This window comes from Pongo pygmaeus, chromosome 4, assembly GCF_028885625.2.
Source record: "Pongo pygmaeus isolate AG05252 chromosome 4, NHGRI_mPonPyg2-v2.0_pri, whole genome shotgun sequence".
Taxonomy (NCBI): domain Eukaryota; kingdom Metazoa; phylum Chordata; class Mammalia; order Primates; family Hominidae; genus Pongo; species Pongo pygmaeus.
In genome coordinates, this window is record NC_072377.2 from 161893461 (window position 1) to 161918376 (window position 24916).

Below are 24916 nucleotides of genomic sequence, written 5' to 3' on the forward strand. Positions count from 1 at the left end.
AACAGTAAAAAAATTTTTTTAGTAAGTTCCAATTGTGTGTCAGAATTGTGCTAGGCGCAGGGGGCAACAATAAGCAAGACAGATCAAGTCTATACCATCTTGAAATTTAACTATAGGGACCACTCTCTGTCAAAGGATCCAGCGCTGGCAATATAGATTGCTGAAGGCCTTTGCCTTCTTTCCACCAGGCAACAGAATTTGTGTCCCCGTCACTGCTTCTTCTTCTGTGAAAAATATAGCTTCAGTTTGGTCCATGAATACAGAGGTTGGTCAGAGATATTTTCTTTCAAGCACACAACAAGCAAAACTTGGCCAATACACACCAATTGAATGCACTTCCTTTTTCCCCAGGAGCTCCTGCCACATCTCAGCCCTGCAGGGCAGTCTTCATAAGGGAAACAAAAGAAGGGCTGTGCACTGGCACTGACAGTTGGACAGGTAGTGCTCAAATAAGCCTAAACCTCAACATTCCAAGGGAATCTTCAAGATCCAGGTAGACCTGGTCCAGTCATCTCTTAATCTTTTAAGGATCACTGGCTGGATGCGGTGGCTCACGCCTGTAATCCCAGTGCTTTGGGAGGCCGAGGTGGGCGAATCATGATGTCAGGAGTTCAAGACCACCCTGGCCAACATGGTGAAACCCTGTCTCTAATAAAACTACAAAAAATTAATTGGGCATTGTGGTGCATGCCTGTAATCCCAGCCACTCGGGAGACTGAGGCAGGAGAATCGCTTGAACCCAGGAGGCGGAGGTTACAGTGAGCCGAGATTGTGCCATTGCACTCCAGCCTGGGCAACAGAGCAAGACTCCGTCTCAAAAACAAAAAACAAAAAAGGGATCACAGACCTCTTTGAAAATCAGTGTCCCCTTTAGACTTTCTGTGCCAAAAAAGTTATGCTTTCACCTCAGCACCCAGTTTTCCCTAGTTTATCTGAAGTTTTATGGACATATGACGTGCCCAAATTTCCTGGAGCTCCAGAGACCCCACGTCAAGAATTCCTAGTGTATATAAAAGCCCGTTTGAGCTCTAACATCCATGATTAACAGTCTCTGGATTGAGTAACTCTGTTGGCTTAAATACAGAGGCAATGACATGCCTGTTTAAGTTCAGTGCAGGTCCCAGTTCAATTCCCATGTGAGTCATTATCTTCTGAAAATGGGAAAATTCTGCTCCATAGCAGTGGACAGAACCTCCAAAACCAGTCAGCTGACACAGCTCATAGTTTCTGAAAAAGACAACACCAAGCTCAAAAATAAGGTGGTTGGATCTATGGCATTGCAAAGCGACAACCCAAAGGTTGTGAGGGTTGCTGCCCGCTGCTGACATAGCAGTAATACTCATTGGGCTCCTCCACTTCATATACGTTCTCCTCAATGGTATAGATGTTTTCTTCTGAGCGAATTCCCTCTGCTACTGCATTTGCCAATCCTGAGGGAGGGAGGTTGGCCAAAGAGATGAGGCTGTGGAAATAAAGTGTTGCGGTTGAGTTAAGCGTTTCCCAGGTAACACGGAATAAAGTTAAGAGAATAGGCTTTCCCAAAGAGACAGCAACTAAATATAGTGCATGATCTTTGATCAGATGCTGAACAAGGGGAAAAGCCAAGAAACAGCAATAAAATACTATGGGGAAACAATTGAGAAAATGTCCACTAATTTTAATTTTCTTAGGTATAACAACAGCATTGTGATAGCTAAGAGAATATTTTTATTTCTAGGAGGTGCAGGCCGAAGTTTAGGTGAAGTGTCAAGATGTCTGCAATTATGTACACATTTAGATTTTTTAAAAATGGGCCGGGCGCCGTGGCTCACGCTTGTAATCCCAGCACTTTGGGAGGCTGAGCCTGGCGGATCACGAGGTCAGGAGTTTGAGACCAGCCTGGCCAACATAGTGAAACCCCGTCTCTACTAAAGATACAAAAAATTAGCCAGTGCGGTGGCATGCACCTGTAATTCCAGCTACTTGGGAGGCTGATGCAGAGAATCGCTTGAACCTGAGAGGTGGAGGTTGCAGTGAGCCGAGATTGCGCCACTGCACTCCAGCCTGGGTGACAGAGCCAAACTCCATCTCAAAAAAAAAAAAAAAATTATTAATGCTTTAGATAGCATTCAATGGACAGAGGTTTTGTTTTGTTTTGTTTGATGCTGGGTCTTTCTCTGTCACCCAGGTGGGACTGCAGTGGCACAATCATGGCTCATTGCAGCCTTCATCTCCTGTGCTCCAGCAATCCTTCCACCTAATGTTTCTATTTTTTGCAGAGAAGAGGTCTTATTATGTTGCCCAGGCTGGTCTCGAACTCCTGGGCTCATGTGATCCTCCCACCTCAGCCTCCCAAAGTGCTGGGCTTATAGGCATAGGTCACAGCACCTAGCCCAGAGTCATTTTTGTAATCCAAATATATTGCATTCCATTCATGTGCCAAACATCACTAAAAGTCTAAAATCTAGTAAGTTATGTAAGCCATACCTATTTGAAATGGATGTGTGTGTGTGCATAATCAGGAACGAAGGTCAAGACAGGAGTCTATAATAGACTAGCAGTTCTTAGCCCTGACTGTTCACTAGAATCACCTGGAGAGCTTTTAGAACAATTTCTATGCTTAGGCTTCATCCCCAGAGATTCTGATTCAGTTGCTCTGGGGTTGGCCCTGCATTAGTACACTTCAGTGCCCGGGTGATTCTAATAGGAAACCAAAGTTGAAAATGCCTGGGCTGGTTTACAGAAATGCTGAGAACAGATACTGGGTTTCTTGCTCACTTCTGTAATGCCTAAGTTCAGCCCAGACCCTGGATATAACAGGAGCTCAATCTGTTGACGTTTCAGTTCACTGGAAAAACCATTAATATCGAGATGAATAAGCATGTTGTATTATTAGGGTGATAAATTCTACACCTTAACTTTAGAACTAAAGACACTAGAGGTGTCAGGAAGTAAACACAGCAGCATGTTACATTTTCACTTCATAACTAGACCTAGAGAAAGAAGGAAGTATAAACTCAGATCTCAAAGCCCCAGGACAGGACTTCTCAGAGTAAAGATCAGACATGTTAGAGTAGGGACTTCCGAGATTCTCACCTTTTCCCAACCCCATTCCATTATTCGTACCTTAAATTCTGTATCTTCTCTTTGCTATGAGAATACCCTAGGTAAAAGGGGAAAGAAAAGCCAATAAAAATGCCTTCATAAAATAAATGAGACAAGAAATCAAATAGGATCACTGGAAGCACGCATTGTTTAGGGTAATCTGGTCTCACCTTAGATTGAGTTAAATGAAACTCTCAACGTGTGCCTTAGATAATTATATGGACTGTGCTAGAAAATAATAATAAAGATGCATTTTTCTTATTTAACAAATATTATGAGGCCTCTACTACGTGTCTGGCAGTTTGCTTCGCACGAGGAACACAGGAACATAAAAGTGAATTGTGAGACCTAATTTCATGAAGCTTGCGCTCTCCCGCGGGAGACCAAAGAAATAAAAGAAAACAGTACCCCAGACCCAAGACCAGCCTGACCAACATGGAGAAACCCCGTCTCTACTAAAAATACAAAATTAGCTGGATGTGGTGGCCCATGCCTGTAATCCCAGCTACTCAGGAGGCTGAGGCAGGAGAATCGCATGAACCCGGGAGACTGAGGTTGCGGTGAGCCAAGATTGCACCATTGCACTCCAGCCTGGGCAACGAGAGCGGAACTCCGTCTCAAAAAACAACAACAACAACGAAAAGGAAATAGTAAATAGGAAAACAAAATAATTTCAAATTATGATGTATTATAAAGGAAACCAACATCATATTGAAACAGATAATAGAGCGGGTGGTCAGGGAAGGACCCTCAGAGATGACCTTTAAGCTCGTTTCTGAAATGAGTCAGCCAAGCAAAGAGCCAGAAGGAGCATTCCAGGATGAGGGAACCCCTTGTAAAGATCTTGCTGAGTGCCTGAAACTGAAAACATGGCTGGATTAAGGGAGCGGCCCAAGATAAGGTCTGAAAGGTAGGCTGGGGCTAGGTCCAATAAGACCTTTCCAGCCATAATCAGGAGTCTGGATTTTATTCTAAGACCTGTAGGAAACCTTAGATTTCCTTGAAGGGCAGAGATGTGATCCTTATTTGTTTTGGGTTTCTTTTACCCGCTGAAAACAACTACATTATCTCATCATTTCTGTGTTGTGGGTCAGGAATCCAGGTGTGGCTTACTGGGTACCTCTGGATCAAGGTCTTTCAAGGTGTCTTCTGGGGATGCAGTTTCAAAAATTTGAAACTTAAAATTTTTCTTTTTTTTTTTTTTTGAGACAGGGTCTTGCTCTGTTGGCCAGGCTGAAATGCAGTGCAAGATCATATCTGATTGCAACTTTGAATTCCTGGGCTCAAGGGATCTACCCGTCTCAGCTTCTGAGTAGCTAGAACTATAGGTGCACACTACCACAGCTGGATAATTTTTTTAAATGTTTTTGGGCTGGATGCAGTGGCTCACGCCTGTAATCCTAGCACTTTGGGAGGCAAGGCAGGCAGATTTCTTGAGCTTGGAAGTTCGAGACCAGCCTGGGCAACATGGCGAAACCTCATCTCTACTAAAAATACAAAAACTAGCCAGGTATGCTGGCACATGCCCGTGGTCCTAGCTACTTGGAGGCTGAGGCAGGAGAGTTGCTTGAACTCGGGAGGTAGAGGTTGCAGTGAGCCGTGATCACACCACTGCACTCCAGCCTGGGTGAATCTCAATATGTTGCCCAGGCTAGTCTCAAACTCCTGGCCTCAAGTGACTCTCCTGTCTTGGCCTCCCAAAGTGTTAGGATTATAGGTGTGAGCCATTGTGCTCAGACATTGATTTGGGTTTTAATATTGGATTCGAAGGAGGAATAAAGAAATGAGAAGATAAATTAGGTAGAGATAATGGTGTCTTGGAGTAAGGAATGGCCAAAAGAGATGCAGAATAATGAAAAGACTTTAGATATATGTTGGAGGAAGACTGCAGGAATCTTTTGTTGTTTTTCTCTGACAGAGTATCCCTGTGCTGTGTCACCCAGGCTAGAATGCAGCAGCAAGATCATAGTTCACAGCCTCAAACTCCTGGGCTCAAGTGATCCTCCTGCTTCATTCTCCTGAGTAGCTGGGATGATAGGCGTGCACCACCATACCCAACCATAAGGAATCTCAACATCTAAGGATCAGGCAGAAGAAGAACTGAAAAGCAATGGATCAAATAGAAGAACGTCATTTCAGAAGCCAAGAAAAGGAAGACTTTCTAGAATGAGTGATCAATTTAAAAGGTTGACCATAATAAAGATAAAGTATCATGCCTATAATCCCAGCACTTTGGGAGGACAAGGCGGGTGGATCATCTGAGGTCAAGAGTTCGAGACCAGCCTGGCCAACGTGGTGAAACCCCCGTCTCTACTAAAAACACAAAATTAGCCAGGCATGGTGGTGCATGCATGAAATCCCAGCTACTCAGGAGGCTGAGAGGGGAGAATCACTTGAACCCGGGGAGGCAGAGGTTGCAGTGAGCCAAGATCGCACCACTGCACTCCAGCCTGAGCAACAAGAGTGAAACTCCGTCTCAAAAAAAAAAAAAAAAAAAAGGTATCTGTTAATATTTAATTTAGAAAACTTAAGGTCATTGGTGAGCTTGACCATTTCTGTCATGCTTTGGAGCAGAAACTAGATGATGGTGGGTCAAAGAGTGTAGATGGGTGAAAAGTAGAGACAACTCCTTTGAAAAATATGGCTGGGAGAACGAGTTGAGAAATGGGACTAGCTGGAGAGGAATGCATGGACTAGAACATATATTCTGCTAATGAAAATAGCATAAACAGAAAAGGAGAGAGATGACTCAGAAGAAAGGGATAAAAAGAAGGATGAAGTCTTGGCCTAGGCAATGGAGAATAAACAGCCCTTTCTTATTTCATCAGTTAGGAGAGGGGCAAAGAAGGTTTGAGCAGCAGTGAGGTATGGATGGTCATCTCAGAGAGTACACTAGAGAGATGGAAGATTGTGGGGCATTAGTGAGTGTCAGTTTGTTTTTGTGAGGTCATGACTTAAAAAGCTGTCACCTTGATTTTAATATTTTCTCCAGCAACTTCCAGGGAAAAGATTGGAAACTAAACAGGACTTTCTTATCTGTACTTCTCAGTAGCCATGTTTTTTGGAGTGGCATATATGTGTGTGTACAAAGCATCAGGTTTCCTCTAGATCCCGTTACTCTTTATACAAACTAGAATAATTGCTAATATGTATAAATTATGGTCATATATATATAAAGTGGCCTCTAAAATATATAATAGTAAAGTTCAAAGTTTTACTTTGAGCCATGGCAGAAGTCAAAAAAGTAGTGAGTGTTATCAATGCTCCTTAACATTCCCTAGTCTGTTTTGAAAATACTCAAGTGAGGCTAAGCACAATGACTCATGCCTATAATCCCAACATTTTGGGAGGCTAAGGTGGGAGGATTATTTAAGCCCAGGAGTTTGAGACCAGCCTTGGCAACATAGCAAGACCTCATCTCTATTTTTATTTTATTTTATTTTATTTATTTTTTGAGATGGAGTTTTGCTCTTGTTGCCCAGGCTGGAGTGCAATGGCACGATCTCAGCTCACTGCAACCTCCGCCTCCTGGGCTCAAGCGATTCTCCCACCTCAGTCTCCCGAGTAGCTAGAATTATAGGCATGTGCCCCCATGCCCAGCTAATTTTGTATTTTTAGTAGAGACAAGGTTTCTCCATGTTGGTCAGGCTGGTCTCGAACTCCCGACCTCAGGTGATCCACTCACCTCGGCCTCCCAAAGTGCTGGGATTACAGGCGTGAGCCACCGTGCTCAGCCTCTATTTTTAAATATGTATATATTCATCACACCTGTAATCCCAGCACTTTGGGAGGCTGAAGTAGGAGGATCGCTTGAGATCAGGAGTTTGAGACCAATCTGGGCAACATGGCAAAACCCCATCTCTACCAAAAAAAAAAAAAAAAAAAAAACTAGCCAGGTGTGGTGGCACCTGCCTGTAATCTCAGCTACTCAGGAGGCTGAGGCACAAGAATTGCTTGAACCCAGGAGACAGAGGCTGCAGTGAGCCAAGATCACACCACTGTAGTCCAGCTCCCAGGTGACAGAGTAAGACTCTGTCCCAATAATAATAATTATATATATATGTGTGCATACATATATACATTATATATATATAAAAATATATATATATATAAAAATATATATATTCATGTGATCAATTCAAAAATTCCATGGCTATCTCTGAATAAACCCAGGTAAGTGTGGGTGGGGTAGTTTCTTTTTCTGAATAATCCATTTAACAATAATAGCAGAAGCCATAATGATGAGGAGCAGGACAGTACTGGTTTCAAATCCTGTATCTATCAATTAACTGTGTAAATGCAGGCAAGTGACCTAACCTTTTAGCATGCTGATTCTCCATTAGAAACATATTAGTACCTATCTCATAGGGCAGTTACGAGAATTTAATGCACATAAAGCACCTGGCAGCTTCAGTCCACAGTTAGTGGGGTGACCAGCTCATCCCTGTTTTTCTTGGACTGTTCTAGTTTTAGCCCTAGAAGTCCCATATATCTTAGGAACACCCTTTAGTCTTGAGCCAGTCTGAGGTGATTGCTCACTCTACACGCACAGTCCCTATTTGTGTATTAGTAAGAAAGGCTGCTATGTTGTATTACGCTTTGGGGCATAAGGACTTGGTTTCTGCCCTAAAAGAAAATAAAATAGACACAATTATAAAAGGGTGTGAGTGGCCGGGCACAGTGGCTCACGCCTGTAATCCCAACACTTTTGGGAGGTCGAGGTGGATGGATCACAAGGTCAGGAGATCGAGAACATCTTGGCCAACATGGTGAAACCCTGTCTCTACTAAAAATACAAAAATTAGCCGGGCTTGGTAGTACATGCCTGTAGTCCCAGCTACTCTGGAAGCTGAGTCAGGAGAAACACTTGAACCCAGGAGGCAGAGGTTGCAGTGAGCTGAGATCGCGCCACTGCACTCCAGCCTCCATCTCCAAAAAAAAAAAAAAGTGTGTGAGGTTTTTGGGGTACTGGAAGTATTTAGATCTTGATTGTGATGATGGCTTCCTACTGTAATTCTCCATCAAAATTCATCAACTTGAACACACTTTTTTTTTTTTTTTTTTTTTGGAGACTGTCTTACTCTGTTGCCCAGGCTGGAGTGCAATGATGCAATCACAGCTCACTGCAGCCTCCTGGGCTCAAGTGATCCTCCCACCTCAGCCTCCTGAGTAGATGGGACTACAGGTGTGTGCCACCATGCTCAGCTCATTATTATTATTATTACATTGTAGAGGCAGGATCCTGCTTTGCTGCCCAGGCTGATCTTGGTCTCAAACTCCTGGGCTCAACTGATCTTCTTACCTCAGCTTCTGAAAGTGTTGAAAATACAGGCATGAGCCACTGCACCTGGCCATTGTATTTATTTATTTATTTGCTTATTTATTTATATTTTATTACTTTATTTTTTTAAGACAGTTTCACTCCGTCACCCAGGCTGGAGTGCAGTGGCACGATCTGAGCTCACTGCAACCTCCACCTACCAGGTTTGAGTGATTCTCCTGCCTCAGCCTCCTGAGTAGCTGGGATTACAGGCATGCGCCACCACACCCGGCTAATTTTGTATTTTTAGTAGAGATGGGGTCTCACCATGTTGGCCAAGCTGGTCTCGAACTCCTGACCTCAAATGATCCACCCCACTCAGCCTCCCAAAGTGCTGGGATTACAGGTGTGAGCCACCGCGCCGGGGCCTGTTTTTTTTGTTTTTGTTTGTTTGCTTGTTTTTAAAAAAAAAAAAAAAGGATAAGTAACTTAGAAAAAGCTATGTGCTAAGTACCGTGATGGAGCAAAACATTCTCTAACCCTAATCATGACCTAGTGTTAAAGGGACTTGCAGTCTACTCCCAAAGAGGTATGCCTGAGAAACCAATAACAGAAAAGTGCACAGAAGGAAGTGTTTTTTGTTGTTGTGTTTCCTAACAAATCTAGACATATTCATGAATTAAAGAAATTAGTTTACTGGAATCAGCCTGCCTGGATTTGAATTCCGGTTCTGCCAGGTACTGATGTTGAAACCTTGGGAAGGCAGCTTACTCTAAGCTTGACTTCCCTTCACTGTAAAATGGGGATGGTACTATTCCTTATCTCATAAGACAGTAATGATGATAAAATGTATGTAAAACATTTAACGCAGTGCCTGCCTGACACACAATAAATATTAAATAAAAATTAGCCATTATTGTTAGGATTTGGATGGACAAAAGGGTATTTAGTCTAATCATCTTTGGGTATAAACACGAATTTGCATTTCTATCTAGGTTTTTACTGGTTCTCACTGAAGAATTTGTTATCAGAGGGAGAGAGAAACAAAAACACTTACATTTGAAAATTAAAGCGCCGAAGATAAGAGCCAGAGCCAGCCCAGCAGAGATCCCTGCTCCGATGTAGATGCCTATTCTGATAGTTGCTCCAGAGTCCCGTAACTCATTGGCCAATCCAGAGTCCCGTAACTCCTTGTCCAATGTGGGTATTTGCTATGGAAACACAAACAGGATTTAAGCAGAAAACAGCTAGAAATCGCTTGTGTAATCAGTTTCAAGATTTGTGAATTGGACCATCCCTTTTACAACATCACAGGATGGCAGAGTCCTTCAAATCACCTTTGATCTGTCACCTTGTAGCCAACACTCAAGCCAACCCAAGAAAGGGACTCCCTTAACCTTTGGAGTTAGCAAGGAAACAAAATGTGCCCTTCTGTGTTGTGGTAGAGAAGGAGCTCTTAAGACCCTTTCCCTGCCCCTGCAAATATTGGCTTTAGAGTTGAGTCTTGTTGGTTCAAGATCCCCTAAGATTCCCCAGAGAGTTTTCGAGTAGTTTACATTTAGTGCCTTGCTATGAAACCTCTATTTTTCACAAAAAGACAGTGATTCAATAGCCAAGACTTTACAGCCAGACAGTCGTGGATTCAAATCCCAGCTCTGAGGCCAGGCGCGGTGGCTAATGCCTGTAATCCCAGCACTTTGGGAGGCCTAGGCAGGCAGATCACCTGACATCAGGAGTTTGAGACCAGCCTGGACAACATGGTGAAACCCTGTCTCTACTAAAAATACAAAACTTAGCCAGGCGTGGTGACACATGCCTGTAATCCTAGCTAGTGGGGAGGCTGAGGCAGGAGAATCACTTAAACCTAGGAGGCGAAGACTGGAGTACTCGAGTTGAGATCATGCCACTGCACGCCAATCTGGGCAACAGAGCGAGACTCCCATCTCAAAAAAAAAAAAAATATTCCCAGCTCTGACACTAAGGGCTGAGTAATCCTGTAGAGTTATCAGGAAAACTAAGTGAGAGAAAATATAAAATGCTTAGTACAGGGTCTGGTACATAATAAATGTTCAATCAATCATAGCTATTATTGCTATTGCTCTAGTTAACTTGATTTTCTGATAACTGAGAGCCACACAAAATAAATCCTGTTTCTAAAATTTCAGTCTATGGGTTCTTTCTTTTTCTCTCTTTAAAAACAATGATTAGGCCAGGCGCGGTGGCTCACGCCTGTAATCCCAGCACTTTGGGAGGCCAAGGTGGGCAGATCACAAGGTCAGGAGTTCAAGACCAGCCTGGCCAACATGGTGAAACCCCATCTCTACTAAAAATACAAAAATTAGCTGGGTGTGGTGGTGGGCACCTATAATCCCAGCTACTTGGGAGGCTGAGGCAGGACAATTGCTTGAACCCGGGAGGCGGAGATTGCAGTGAGCCAAGATCGCGCCATTGCACTCCAGCCTGGGCGACAACAGCAAAACTCCATCTCAAAAATAAATAATAAATTAATAAATAAATAATAATTATAGGCCAGGCTCACACCTATAATCCCAGCACTTTGGGAAGCTGAGATGGGAGGATCACTTGAGACCAGGAGTTAGGGACCAGCCTGGGCAACATATTGAGACCTCATTTATACAAAACACACACACACACACACACACACACACACACAAATAATTATAAGCATTTTTAAAACAATGAATTTAAGGAAGTTAAATCTTCCATTGATTCAATGTACATTTACAAATTGATTCAATATACCTTACTCCTGCAATAACAGGAGTCCTATATGCAAGATATTGTGCATTAAGCATTGTGAGCACATACAGGTCCTTAAAAAGCACTGTCTGATTGCAAAGAGAGAAGGAGCAAATACAAGATGCTGAGCATCAGTTGTGAATACACAAGCAAGAAACTGAGTCAAATAAATGTGGGCTCCTGAATATGTCCTCAAGTAATTTTTTTTTTTTTTGAGACAAGGCTTTGCCCTGTCACCCAGGATGGAGTGCAGGGGCATGATCACAGCTCATTGTAGCCTCAACCTCCTGGGCTCGAGTGATCCTCCTGCCTCAGCCTCCCAAGTAGCTGGAACTACAGGTTTGCAGCACCATGCCTGGCCAAATTTCAAAAAATATTTTTTGTAGAGACAGGGTGTCACTATGTGGCCCAGGCTGGTCTCAAACTCCTGGTCTCAAGCAATCCTTCCACCTTGGCCTCCTAAAGTGCTGGGATTACAGGCACGAGACACTGTGCCCGGCCTCCACAAAGAATTTTTAAGTCATTGCTACAAGCTTGCCTTCTAGTGGTTTTTCTTTTATGAGGGAGTTTCGCTCTTGTTGCCCAGGCTGGTGTGCAGTGGCGCGACCTCAGCTCACTGCAACCTCCAACTCCTGGATTCAAGCGATTCTCCTGTCTCAGCCTCCCGAGTAGCTGAGACTACACAGGCACACACCACCACACCTGGCTGATTTTTTGTATTTTTAGTAGAGATGGGGTTTCACCATGTTGGCCAGGCTGGTCTCAAACTCCTGACAGGTGATCCACCCTACTTAGCCTCCCAAAGTGCTGGGATTACAGACGTGAGCCACTGCACCTAGCCAGTTTTTCTTTTATTCTAAGAAGGTAGCAGGGAGAGTAAAATTGAGGTTAATTAAGGTATGGCTTTATTTATAGTTAAATACATAAAATCGGCTGGGCGCCATGGCTCATGCCTGTAATCCCAGCACTTTGGGAGGCCAAGTCGGGCGGATCACCTGAGGTCAGGAGTTCAAGACCAGCCTGACCAACATGGAGAAACCCTGTCTCTACTAAAAATACAAAATTAGGCCGGGGGCCGTGGCTCATGCCTGCAATCCCAGCACTTTGGGAGGCCGAGGCAGGCGGATCACCTGAGGTCAGGAGTTCAAGATCAGCCTGGCCAATGTGGTGAAACTCCATCTCTACTAAAAATAAAAAAATTAGCCGGGTGTGGTGGCTCATGCCTGTAATCCCAGCTACTCGGAAGGCTGAGGCAGGAGAATCGCTTGAACCTGGGAGGCGGAGGTTGAGGTGAGCCAAGATCACAGCATTGCACTCCAGCCTGGGCAACAAGAGCGAAATTCTGTCTAAAAAAAAAAACCTCTTCACTTTGAATATTCCTGACTGGTGTCTTGTCATATTTAAAGAGATAAATGTGAATACTTTTTCCCATTAGGGTTGCAATGGAAGCAAGAAGAATGGTATTCTAGGGAGATGAAGAATCTTTGAACCTTCCACAGGGTAGACAGTTGTGAAATTGAAGAATAAGAGGGACAAAATGCTGATGTTTCTTCTTTGTGGTTTTCAAGCTCTTACTATATGCCAGGCACTTTACACGCATCACCTCAGTCCTTCATTACAACAGGCCTATGAGGTTAGAACTGTCATCGTCAACATGTTACAGCCCAGGAATCTGAAGCTAAGGGAACTTAAGGCTTTTTACCCCAAGGACAAGGTGAGTATGAAGGAAGTCTAAAGCCATACTTTTCCCCTCCAAATTGAGCACAACATCGCTCACAAAAAAGTTACTTACTGTTAGATTTATATCACGGAGGCTCCACGGTGTCTGTGTCTCTGCTATAAAAAGAGAGAATGAGAGAGAGAGGAAAAATAGCCAATAGTATAGTTAAGAACATTTTCTTTTATCTAAGTTTTTAAAAAATCTTAATGGTGCCTATAATCCTATTTGAAATGAATTCTACTCCATACTTGTCACAATAATTAACAGAGAGACAGACAAAATTTACTGAACACCCAGGAATCAACTTTAGGATGGCCACATTTTTTCATCTAGATAATGAACCGTACTGTTTTCTGAAATAGAGACTTCTGCCAGGAAGTCCTACATTAAACATGTGCTTTGTTTTTTTCACAGGACCCTAATGAGTTCTACAAAAATCTAGGAATATTGATAAGACTCAGGCATTATTTATTTATTTATTTATTTAGAGACAGAATTTCACTCTGTCACCCAGGCTGGAGTGCAGTGGCATGATCTCAGCTCACTGCAACCTCTGCCTCCCTGGTTCAAGCAATTCTCATCCCTCATCCTCCCAAGTAGCTGGGACTACATGCATACACCACCATGCACAGCTAATTTTTGTATTTTTAGTAGAGACGAGGCCATGTTGGCCAGGCTGGTTGTGAACTCCTGACCTCAGGTGATCTGCCCACCTCAGCCTCCCAAAGTGCCGGGATTACAGGTGTGAATGACCAGGCTTGGCCTCAGGCATTATATTCTAATTAGATTTTAAAAGACAACAAAAATTCATTTCCTTCTTTTTTTTTGAGACAGAGTCTCACTCTGTTGCCCAGGCTGGAGTACAGTGGCACAATCTCAACTCACTGCAACCTCCATTTTCTTTTTCTTTTTTTTCTTTTTGTGAGACAGAATCTCACTCTATCACCCAGGCTGGAGTGCAGTAGCATGATCTCGGCTCACTGCAACCTCCGCCTCCTGAGTTCAAGCGATTCTCCTGCCTCAGTCTCCCTAGCAGCTGGGACTACAGGGGCGCACCACTGCACACAGCTAATTTTTGTATTTTTAGTAGAGACAGGGTTTCGCCATGTTGGCCAGGCTGGCCTCGAACTCCTGACCTCAAGTGATCCACCCGCCTCGGCCTCCCAAAGTTCTGGGATTACAGGTGTGAGCCACCGTGCAGTGCCCAGCCTCCATTTTCTTAAATAAGTTTTGCGTTTACTCATGAGAAGGGAGACACGGTTGCCTACAAATGAAAATAATCACTGTGGCCACAATGTAATAGGAGCCAGGCCTTGTGCTAAATAAACTCTTTCAGTGAAGAAGCTCATTTTAGAGATACTTAGAAGCACTTACTTTAGAACTACTCTTCTAAAGTAGAGACTGTTAGTCCCATTGCACAGATGAAGAAACTGAAAATTAGGGAAGTGAAGTGACTAACCCAAGGTCACACGACTTAGCAAATGACAAAATGGCCTTCCAATTTAGGTCTGCCTTAAATGCACATTCTTAATTATACTGCCTTCACCAGCCTTTACCTCAGTGCTGTCATTATGAAGAGGGTCACGTTGCCCAGCCACCCGCTCACCATCTTTCCTTCCTGTTCATTTGTTTATCTCTTCATCTGCTGATCCATTCCGTGAATATGCACTATGCCCGTACTCTAGGCACAGGGGTCAGAGCAGGGAACAAGAGGGGCACAGGCCCTGACCTCATGAACACTGAATTCTAAAAATAAGTACGTTGCCAGCTTTTGGGAAACTAAGCACGCTTACTCATTTTTATGGCAGAGTCAGAGATGTTGAAACTTCTTAAATGTCACTGTCACCTTCTGGAAGCCTTAATGTGTATAAAGGGTTTGACTAAATGCTGGTTTAACAAACTATAGTTTATCACGAAGGCATAGCCTCAGCCTAAAATCATTGAAGAAAAAAAGATTATGTTCCAATTACTTTTGCCCTAATTACCAGAAAAAAATTTAAAGTATAAAAACCACAGGCCTGACGCGGTGGCTCACACCTGTAATCCCAGCACTTTGGGAGGCCGAGGGCAGGTGGATCACAAGGTCAGGAGATCGAGACCATCCTGGCCAATATGGTGAAACCCCGTCTCTACTAAAATACAAAAAATTAGCCGGGCGTGGTGGTGTACGCCTGTAGTCCCAGCTACTCAGGAGGCTGAGGCAGTGGAATCACTTGAACCCAGGAGGTAGAGGTTGCGGTGAGCCGAGATCATACCATTGCACTCCAGCCTGGTGACAAAGCAAGACTCCATATCAAAAAAAAAAAAAAAACCCTCATCAGTACAACTGCTAAGTAAACACGAATCTTAAGTGCACATAAGATTTTCAAATGTAAATCTAGTTTCAGCCTCCTTATAATTATTTTTCTTGATAAAAATGGTAAAACTAACTTTTTAAAAACTTAATTTTGCTATGAAAATAATCAGTAAAATCAAGCACTGTTGTGTCATTACAGCTTTTTTACACACAGATTTGGCCACCAACCAAGATGGATGGGACAGTTGAAGGGAGTGGCAATGTTCTTTCTGGAGAAACCAAGATTTGCCTGGTGGGGCAGGAAGCAGTGGAGGTGAGATGTGATGGCCTTAACAGTGTATAAATTTAGTAGTTACCATCTATTTGGCACTTATTAGGTGCCAGACATGGTGCTTAGCACCGTATACATACAATCTCATTTAATCCTCAACCACAATAAGTAGGTACTACTATTTTCCCCATTTTTCAGATGAAGATACTGAGTCTGAGACAGCCACTTTGCCCAAGATCACACAGCTATTAATTAGGAAAGCTAGGATTTAAAGCAGATCTACTCTAGAGCTGAGGACTCACCTGTGACCCCGTCCTTACTCCTTCAGGTAGAAGGCAAGTTGCATTTGTTCTGTGTTCAAATTCCAGGCCCTTGGATCTCTTACTTTTAAAGGCTCTACTCCATTTTTTTTTTTTTTCTGAGAAAGGGTCTCGCTGTGTTGCCCAGGTTTGGAATACAGTGGCACCAACTCGGCTCAGTGAATCCTCAACCTCCTGAGTTCAAGCAATCTTCCTGCCTCAGCCCCGCCAAGTAACTGGGACTACAGGCACATGCCACCATGCCTGGCTATTTTTTTTTTTTTTTTTTTTGAGATGGAATCTCGCTCTCTTTTCCAGGCTTCAGGACAGTGGTGAGATCTTTGCTCACTGTTCCCAGGCTCAGACAATTCTCCTGCCTCAGCCTCCTGAGTAGCTGGAATTATAAGCATGCACCACCATGCCCAGCTAATTTTTGTATTTTTAGTAGAGACAGAGGTTTCGCCATCTTGGCCAGGCTGCCTTAAACTCCTGACCTCAGGTGATCCATCTGCCTTGGGCTCCCAAAGTGCTGGGATTACAGGTGTGAGCCACTGCACTCAGCCTAATTTTTTGTATTCTTAGTAGAGATGGGGTTTTGCCATGTTGCCCAGGCTGGTCTTGAACTCCTGAACTCCAGTGATCTGCCTGCCTTGGCCTCCCATAGTGCTGGGATTACAGGTGTGAGCCACTGTGCCTAGCCCCATTTTTATATTAAATGCTCCACATCCCACATTTAGAGTTGGTTTGCCAGCAGCCAATTTACATAATGTTACATATTATAGACAAACCATTAAATATTCATTCGTTTCAATTTTTTTATTTTATTTTCCTATTTAGGAGCTACTGACCTATTTTTGGTTGTTTCAATATTTTTTCTCAGTCAGGCCTTTGAGAAGCTCAGAGATTCGAGGTATTATTCCTATATTCCCATTTTTGTTGCCCTAGAGGGAAGGAACTAACAAGCAAAAACTAAAGGGAAGGCTGGGCGTAGTGGCTCACGCCTGTAATCCCAGCACTTTGGGAGGCTGAGGCAGAGGGATCACCTGAGGTTAGGAGTTTGAGACCAGCATGGCCACCATGGTGAAACCCCATCTCTAATAAAAATACAAAAATTAGCGGGGCATGGTGGCGCGTGTCTCTAATCCCAGCTACTTGGAAGGCTGAGGCAGGAGAATGGCATAAACCTGGGAGGCAGAGCTTGCAGTGAGCCAAAATCGTGTCACTGCACTCCAGCCTGGGTGAGAGAGTGAGACTCCGTCTCAAAAAAAAAAAAAAAAAGGAAAGAAAAACTAAAGGAAAGAAGACTTCTGTCTGTGGTAGAGACAAGTATAAGGAAATGCACCACCTCGACAGGGAGTAAACTCCGTCTACAGCAAATGCCCATTCAGTGGTGATATAGTAAAAAGTACTGGCTGGGCGCGGTGGCTCACGTGTGTAATCCCAGCGCTTTGGGAGGCCGAGGCAGGTGGATCACAAGGTCAGGAGATGGAGACCATCATGGCTAACACGGTGAAACCCTGTCTCTACTAAAAATACAAAAAAAAAAAAAAAAAATTAGCTGGGCTTGCTGGTGGGCGCCTGTAGTCCCAGCTACTCGGGAGGCTGAGGCAGGAGAATGGCGTGAACCCAGGAGGCGGAACTTGCAGTGAGCCAAGATTGAGCCACTGCACTCCAGTCTGGGTGACAGAGGAAGACTCCGTCTCAATTAAAAAAAAAAAAAAAATGTACTGAAGCACAGAATGGGAAAGTGAGACTAAATGACCCTTGAAGTCCCTTCTAGCACTACGGTTGTAAGATTCTTTAAAATATAACAATGGCATACAATAAGTGTCTGGTATAACTTTATTAGCCCACAATGTGGATGATCATCTGTCCCCACCATATTTAGTTTCCTCTCTAATTGCATAAAAGATGTTGGCTACCAATCACTAAAGACTAACCAAAGACTGAACCTTTGGAGAGCTAAAACTAGTAACTATAGTAATAATAAACAGTTGAGTGCTTTTTATGGGCCAGGTACTAGGCTGAGCATTTTACATACATTATCATGTTTATACATTACAACAACCTCATGACATGGGTGCTGGAATTATCCTCATTGTAGAGATGAGCAAACTGAGCTTCAGAGAATTTGAGCAACTTGACTGAGGTCACAGAGCTAGCAAGAACAGCTGAAATTAGAATCCATTCCACCTGTCACTGAAGTACTTTAACCACAATCTCACTCTGCCTCCTGATCTTATAATATTAACGACAACAGCTAACATGTACAAATTGTGGTCAGACATTGGGATAAACGTTTTAGACATTTTCTTATTTAAAGCCCATAAGGTGTGATTTATGAGATTTATGATATTATGAGGTGGGACTCACCTATTAACCTCATTTTACAGAAGAAAATAAAAAATGGAGCTCCAGAGAGATTAGGAGAGACCAGGACACTGACAAGAAATAACTTCAAATGAATCTTCATGATCAATGTGACGTGACTTCTGCTTTCTGCCCAGTGTTCTCTTCTGGAGCACCCTGAGTACGTCCTTGCTGAGTTACATGAAGAATTTAACTACTCCTTCTGTGGCTGGAATCCAGGGAAGCTGATGGGCTTTATTCTAGCTAGAAGGCATCCTAGAAATCACCTAATCCAATGTGTCAGTTCCCAAACACAGACTGGCACCAGTTCATGACGAAACATCACCAGTCCAGGGTCAATCAGAAAATGTGGACAAAGTAATGAGCATTTCGTTCAATTTAGTTAATATTTAAGTAAAATTAAAGACTCTTGCCGGGCGCAGTGGCTCACGCCTGTAATCCCAGCACTTTGGGAGGCTGAGGCGGGCAGATCATGAGGTCAGGAGATCGAGACCATCCTGGCTAACACGGTGAAACCCCGTCTCTACTAAAAATACAAAAAATTAGCCGGGCATGGTGGCGGGTGCCTGTAGTCCCAGCTACTCAGGAGGCTAGGGCAGGAGAATGGTGTGAACCCGGGAGGCGGAGCTTGCAGTGAGCAGAGAGATCGCGCCACTGCACGCCAGCCTGGGCGACAGAGCGAGACTCCGCCTCAAAATAAATAAATAAATAAATAAAGACTATAAAGTTTATTAACTTTTTTTTCAAGTTAAAATTTAAGTAAAATAATCCTAAGCCAGACCATCTTTTTCCCAGGTGTGTCTCCACCACTTCCCTCTTTTCAAACACTATTTCAGGTGCACAGAGACATCCATGCCTCCACTCTCACACTGTTTTCTCATCTTTTTTTCCCACATTCAAAATCCTCTGAATTCAGAGCCAGCTAAAGATTCCCTCCTCTGCTCCATGCATAGTTACCTGGGCCATGTCCCCCGGTGGTAAGCATCCTTGGAAAGGCTGCAGTAAAGTCTCTCTGCAGAGTCGGTGCAGGGGTGACCTTGGCTAATGTCAGAAACAACATAAGGATGAAAATTATCTGAGAGCAGAAAGCTTATTTTAGGGAATCAAAGGGGCAGCAAGTAAAAAATTCGAAAGACAATTAAGAAAGAGAAATACACCCTCAGCTTCCAAACCTGCCTGGATACCTACGTTGAGAGTGTATCACACACTTCAAATGTTTGACAAAGGTAAGATGCAGTCATCATTGTTACATTCTGATTATTAATAGCAGCAGAACTAACAGCCACACAAATGGCCATAATTACAGGTTGAAGACTCCTTATCTGAAATGCTTGAGATCAGAAATGTTTTAGATTTTGTATTTTTTTTTTTTTTTTGAAACGGAGTTTTGCTCTTGTTGCCCAGGCTGGAGTGCAATGGCATGATCTCGGCTCACTGCAACCTCCGCCTCCCGGGTTCAAGCAATTCTCCTGCCTCAGACTCCTGAGTAGCTGGGACTACAGGCATGTGCCACCACACCTGGCTGATTTTGTATTTTTAGTAGAGACAGGGTTTCTCCATGTTGGTCAGACTGGTCTCGAACTCCCGACCTCAGGTGATCCACCCACCTCAGCCTCCCAAAGTGCTGGGATTATAGGCATGAGCCACGGCGCCCAGCCATTTTTTAATTTTTTTATTTTTTAGTATCTGCACTATACTTATGCTCCAATGAGCATTTCCTTTGAATGTCATGTCAGTGTCCAAAAAGTTTTGGATTTTACAGCATTTCAGATTTTGGTGCATTTTAGGTTTTAGATTTTCAGATTTGGGATGCCCAACCTATAAAGGCTTTTAATAAAATATTATCACATAAAATCCTTCTAATGGCCCACATGATAGGTATTATTGTCATATTTTATAGAGGAGGAGGTCACAGCGTTTCAATAACTTGCTCAGGATTATATAGCTAGTAAGAGGCAGAGTTAGATTTAAACTCAGCTCTATCTGGGCACAAAGTACATGTTATAGAAATCTTAAGTCTGTTCACCTCCCAGCATACATGCATAACCCAGCAGTTCACCATGCTGGCTGCACCTGGGGTAAAATCACCTGAGGTAGACTCTGTAAAAAGCTAATGCTTAGCATCTACCTCCAGAGATGCTGATTTCTCTGGTTTTTGGTAGTGGGGTTTTTTCTTCTGCTTTTTAAGAGATAGGGGTAGCCACACTACATTGGCCAGGCTGGTCTCAAACTCCTGGCCTCAAGTGATCCTCCTGCTTCAGCCTCTCAAAGTATTGGGATTATAGGCATGAGCCACCATACCTGGCATCTATAGTTGTTTAAAAACTCCCTGTGATTCTAATGAGAGTCAGGGTCTCTAACCACTGATCTAGGCCTTTCTTCCCATCTATACATTCCACCCATGAGTTTTGGCTTTTCTGGTTTTTTTGAGACAGAGTTTCACTCTTATCAGCCAGGCTGGAGTACAATGGCGAGATCTTGGCTTACTGCAACCTCTGACTCCCAGGTTCAAGTGATTCTCCTGCTTCAGCCCCCCGAGTAGCTAGAATTCCAGGCTCCCGTCACCATGCCCGGCTAATTTTTTGTATTTTTAGTGGAGACAAGGTTTCACTATGTTGGCCAGGCTGGTCTCGAATTCCTGACCTTGTGATCCACCGGCCTCAGCCTCCCAAAGTGCTGGGATTAGAGGTGTGAACCACCACACCCAGGCACACCCATGAGTTTTAAAACAGAGAGAAGGTGTTAAGTATCACTGAGTATCACCGATGGGGCCTGTTAAACTTTAGGTCTTGGCGGCCCTCCTCCAGGGCTATAATTAGGGAAGTCAGAGGTGAGAACAATCAGTACCTTTAATATGATCCACAGATAAATCTTATTCATAAAGAAGGCATGCAAAGGTCCACTCACCTGGTTTGATGACCAACTTCAGGTTAAATTTTTCATCATTCATTATGCCTGGGATTTGGATCCGGCAGCAGTAGATCCCACTGTCTGCGAGAGTCACATTCTTTATGGTCAGGGACACATCTCCTTTGCGGAAATCCCCATTTAGCCAGTATCTGCTGGACGTCCGATGATTCACATCCCTTTCATCAGTCCTGAGCACCACGTTGCCACATTCAAACACAGGACAGGCTCCTTTGCCCCAGCAGACGGGCACGAGGTTCCCTGGGGCAGCTGGGGTGTAGAAGCAGGGCAGATAGGCATTCTGACCCACCTCCGCTATGTATTTCACTTCTGAGGACCCTGAATAGAGAGAGAAGGAGAGCCAAGACTCAGGTGGTGAGTGAGGTTACTCCATTTCAGGAAAGCTGCAAGCCATGTCTTACAGAATAAAGAGGAAGCTACTGCTGCAGTCCTGTTTGGAGGACGATTCGCTGTGACAATGCTTCTCAGATGTGAAGGCCATCAGAATCACTGGGAAGCCTTGCGAAAACACAGATTGCTGGGCTCAACTGCTAGAGTTCCTGACTCAGTTGGCCTGTGGTAGAGCCTGAGAACTTTTATTTTTAACAAGTTCTCAAGTGTTGCTGAAGTGGCTGGTCCCAGAACCTCACTTTCAGAAACACTGCCCTAGGAGAGAATTGTGGCCCAATTCTGTGAACACAGGAGAACAGGGCTGATGGAAACAGACAATCAGAAAATTGGTCATGGTCAGCCAGGAAATGGCCCGCCCATCTGGGCTACTTGCTTGTTCATCAACAAAGGGAGGCTCTCCTAACATACTTCTCTTTTTAAGCAGCAAGTGCACAGTAAATAAAAACCCTTGGTTAAACAAGAATCTTCTGTATTTGAAACTACTCATGGAGTTGTTTTAAGGTTTAAAGTTGTGAAAAGAAATTAAATTTTGGGACCCCAAACTCATTTAGTCAAAGGGAAAAGTCAAGCTGGGAACTGGGTCACAGAAACCTGCCTCCTCTTTTTCCTGAATAAGATGGCTACAGGATGAAAGGCTGCACGCCTCCCCCATATTTTGCCCACAAGGAAATTCCTGGTCAGCTGCACAATGCAGATTGATAGCTCATCTTTACTGGCGCGGTCACCCCGGCCAGAGACAAATGCGTATCTGATGGTTTCCCTACCCCATTTTGTCCGTGTTATCTAATGTAAAATGCAGATTCCCCACATTTTTCCTCTGCGTCCCTTTTTTTATGTGAAAACTAAGTGCTTCTCAATATCCCACCTTGTCCCCTTTAAATTTGGAGCCCTCAAAATCATCTTCTGAGAAAGTCATAGACCTGTCTCCCAGGTTCCTCCTTAACTTTGGCAAACAAATCTCCTAAAATGATTGAGACTTGTCTCGTCATTTTCCTCAATTGAGAAAGTTAATTCCATTAAAAAAAAAACTATACATATTTTATATATGATAAAACATTCATTATATATTTTCTTTTGACTTTTTTATGTCCCCTTTGTTTTCATCTGACTCAACTACAGTAAAAACATTCAAACACTATCAAAGGTGTATGAAAAAGTGGCCGGGCACGCGGTGGGTCACGCCTGTAATCCCAGCACTTCGGGAGGCCGAGATGGGCAGATTACTTGAGGCCATGAGTTTGAGACCAGCCTGGCCAACATGGTAAAACCCTGTCTCTACTAAAAATTAAAAACATTAGCTGGGTGTGGTGGTGCATGCCTGTGATCCCAGCTACTCGGGTGCCTAAGGCAGGAGAATCACTTGAACCTGGGAGGCGGAGATTGCAGTGATCTGAAATGGCGTCACCACTGCACTCCAGCCTGGGCAATAGAATGAGACTCCATCTCAATTAAAAAAAAAAAAAAAAAGAAAAGAAAAGAAAAGAAAAAGAAAAAAAAAGGAAGAAAAGAGAAAAGAAAAATATGCCTTACTCTCCCAACTCTTTACCATTCCCTGGTTCCTTTTCCTAGAGCCTATACATTAAGAAATGTCCACACATTCCTGCTCCCCGACAACGCACACACACAAGTAGAAGCCTAATATATGCATTATTCTGCAACTTTTTTTCTTTAATAACACTATAATTTTGAGACATTCTATACCAGTATGTTTTGTCAGACTCACTGTTTGTATCATGATTATATCACATTTATTTACCCACTCCCTCATTGACGAACATTTAGGTTGCTTCCAAGCTTTTGCTATTACAAACAACATTACAATGGCCATCCTTGTATCTCTCCCTTGTCCTCTGTACAGCACCATTATCTCATTGTAAATATCCATGCCGAGACTTACTTGTAAGTAGCAGCAGCAGCAGCAGCAGGACACAGTCAAAGGGAAGATGTGAAAACATGGAGCTTGCAGAAGAAAAGTCAGAGGACACCTCTGTAAGGCACAGTTTTAACTCTCCAAATGGACTGGGTACTTCTTCCAACTGTCTACTCCACAATCACATGAGCAGTGGCCGCCCCCGCTGAGTGCTAGCTCAGCACACCCGGGTGTCTGATTGCCAATGATTCTTATAGTAACACTGCCAGGTCTACAGTCACATTAAAGGAAACCAAAGTTCTCTGTCATGCCACACTACACACATCCTGTAAGTGTTCTGATATTTGTCCTGTGATATCAACAAAGAGGAAGCAATACTTCAGTGGAAGAAAACGCTACTCAGTCAAGGCACGTAAAGAGAACCCTCTAATAATATCTCAGATGAGATAGACTGGAAATGGAGCATGTCCGAGTCCATCTGACTAGCAGGGAACACAAAGTACAGATGCATCATCCATGGATTCATTCACTCAAATCAGTGCCTTCATCAGGCCTGTGACCAATGTTTATGAAGCCCCTACTTTGCACCAGGCACTGGACTAGGAGGTGGAACACAACAGTGAATGGCATGTTCCTTATTCTCACATTTACAGACCATCGCAACTCCCAGCATAAGCCTCACTCTCATCCTTCTTCTAACACAGATTAGGTTGTATCCTATAACCTTGCTGGGTCTCAGTTTCCTTATTTATATAATTTATAAAATGAGAAAATTGTATTAGATAATACATGCATGGCTCTCTGTTCTAATATTCTGACTTTGACCTTCAAACTTCCAACTCTTCAATTTAGAAAAAACATGTTCCTTTTGGCAACACTTCCTTTCTTCTACTCTGAGTGGAATTAAGGGGATCTTGGTATCCTGTTTCATCTCATGCATACATCTCCCCTACCCCAGGAGGCTTTGGCCACGAATGATCAGAAGGTGTTGAGTTCCAGCCACACTCCCATTACTGAGGTAACAGCTTAGACTCACATAGCCTCAGCTCTGGGAGTGTGACCTTTATCTGGACACCTTAAAAGCAAAAGCTTTTTTTCATAAAAGGGAAGTGAGCTCACAGGCTGAGTGGTTTCTGAAAAGCCAGTGGCCTTTCTCTATGTCTTGCCTTCCTGAGTTTCTTTGTCGTTCACTTTTATGCCATTAAATGCATTGGGTATAAATACCAAATTTGTTCAATATAAACAAATGGCATTTAATATAAATATGCAACTTGTTCAATGTGTGTACTTCCCATAGCATCGCAGAGTGGCAGTTACTCAAGAGATCATAATCAATTTCTCATTTTATTTCATTGTATTTTTATTTATTTATTTATTTATTTTGAGATGGAGTTTCGCTCTTTTTGCCCAGGCTGGAGGGCAATGGCACGATCTCGGCTCACTGCAACCTCTGCCTCCCGGGTTCAAGCGATTCTCCTGCCTCAGCCTCCTGAGTAGCTGGGATTACAAGCATGTGCCCCCACCCCGGATAATTGTGTATTTTTAGTAGAGACGGGGTTTCTCCATGTTGGTCAGGCTGTTCTTGAACTCCCGACCTCAGGTGATCCACCCGCCTCGGCCTCCCAAAGTGCTGGGTTTATAGGCATGAGCCACCGCACCAGGACAATT

At 43.5% G+C, this 24916-nt stretch overlaps 1 protein-coding gene across 4 annotated transcripts; it reads right to left on the bottom strand.

Moving 5' to 3' along the window:
* HAVCR2 (hepatitis A virus cellular receptor 2) lies at window positions 1-24189 on the bottom strand. 4 transcript variants are annotated; one of them, XM_054488466.2, is made up of 7 exons: window positions 23276-24164; window positions 20968-21306; window positions 19018-19101; window positions 12897-12940; window positions 9402-9555; window positions 3106-3142; window positions 1-1462 (listed from the first exon to the last, which is right to left on the bottom strand). In XM_054488466.2, exons 1-7 carry the CDS (start codon window positions 23331-23333, stop codon window positions 1270-1272), a joined length of 909 nt encoding a protein of 302 aa, XP_054344441.1. In that variant the 5' UTR covers window positions 23334-24164; the 3' UTR covers window positions 1-1269. The 4 variants fall into 4 exon arrangements, with proteins under 4 accessions (XP_054344441.1, XP_054344442.1, XP_054344443.1 ...); XM_054488469.2 differs by having other exon boundaries at window positions 1369-1462; window positions 3076-3142; window positions 23276-24168; XM_054488467.2 differs by lacking the exon at window positions 19018-19101 and having other exon boundaries at window positions 23276-24189.
* Between the last annotated feature and the right edge of the window lie 727 nt (window positions 24190-24916).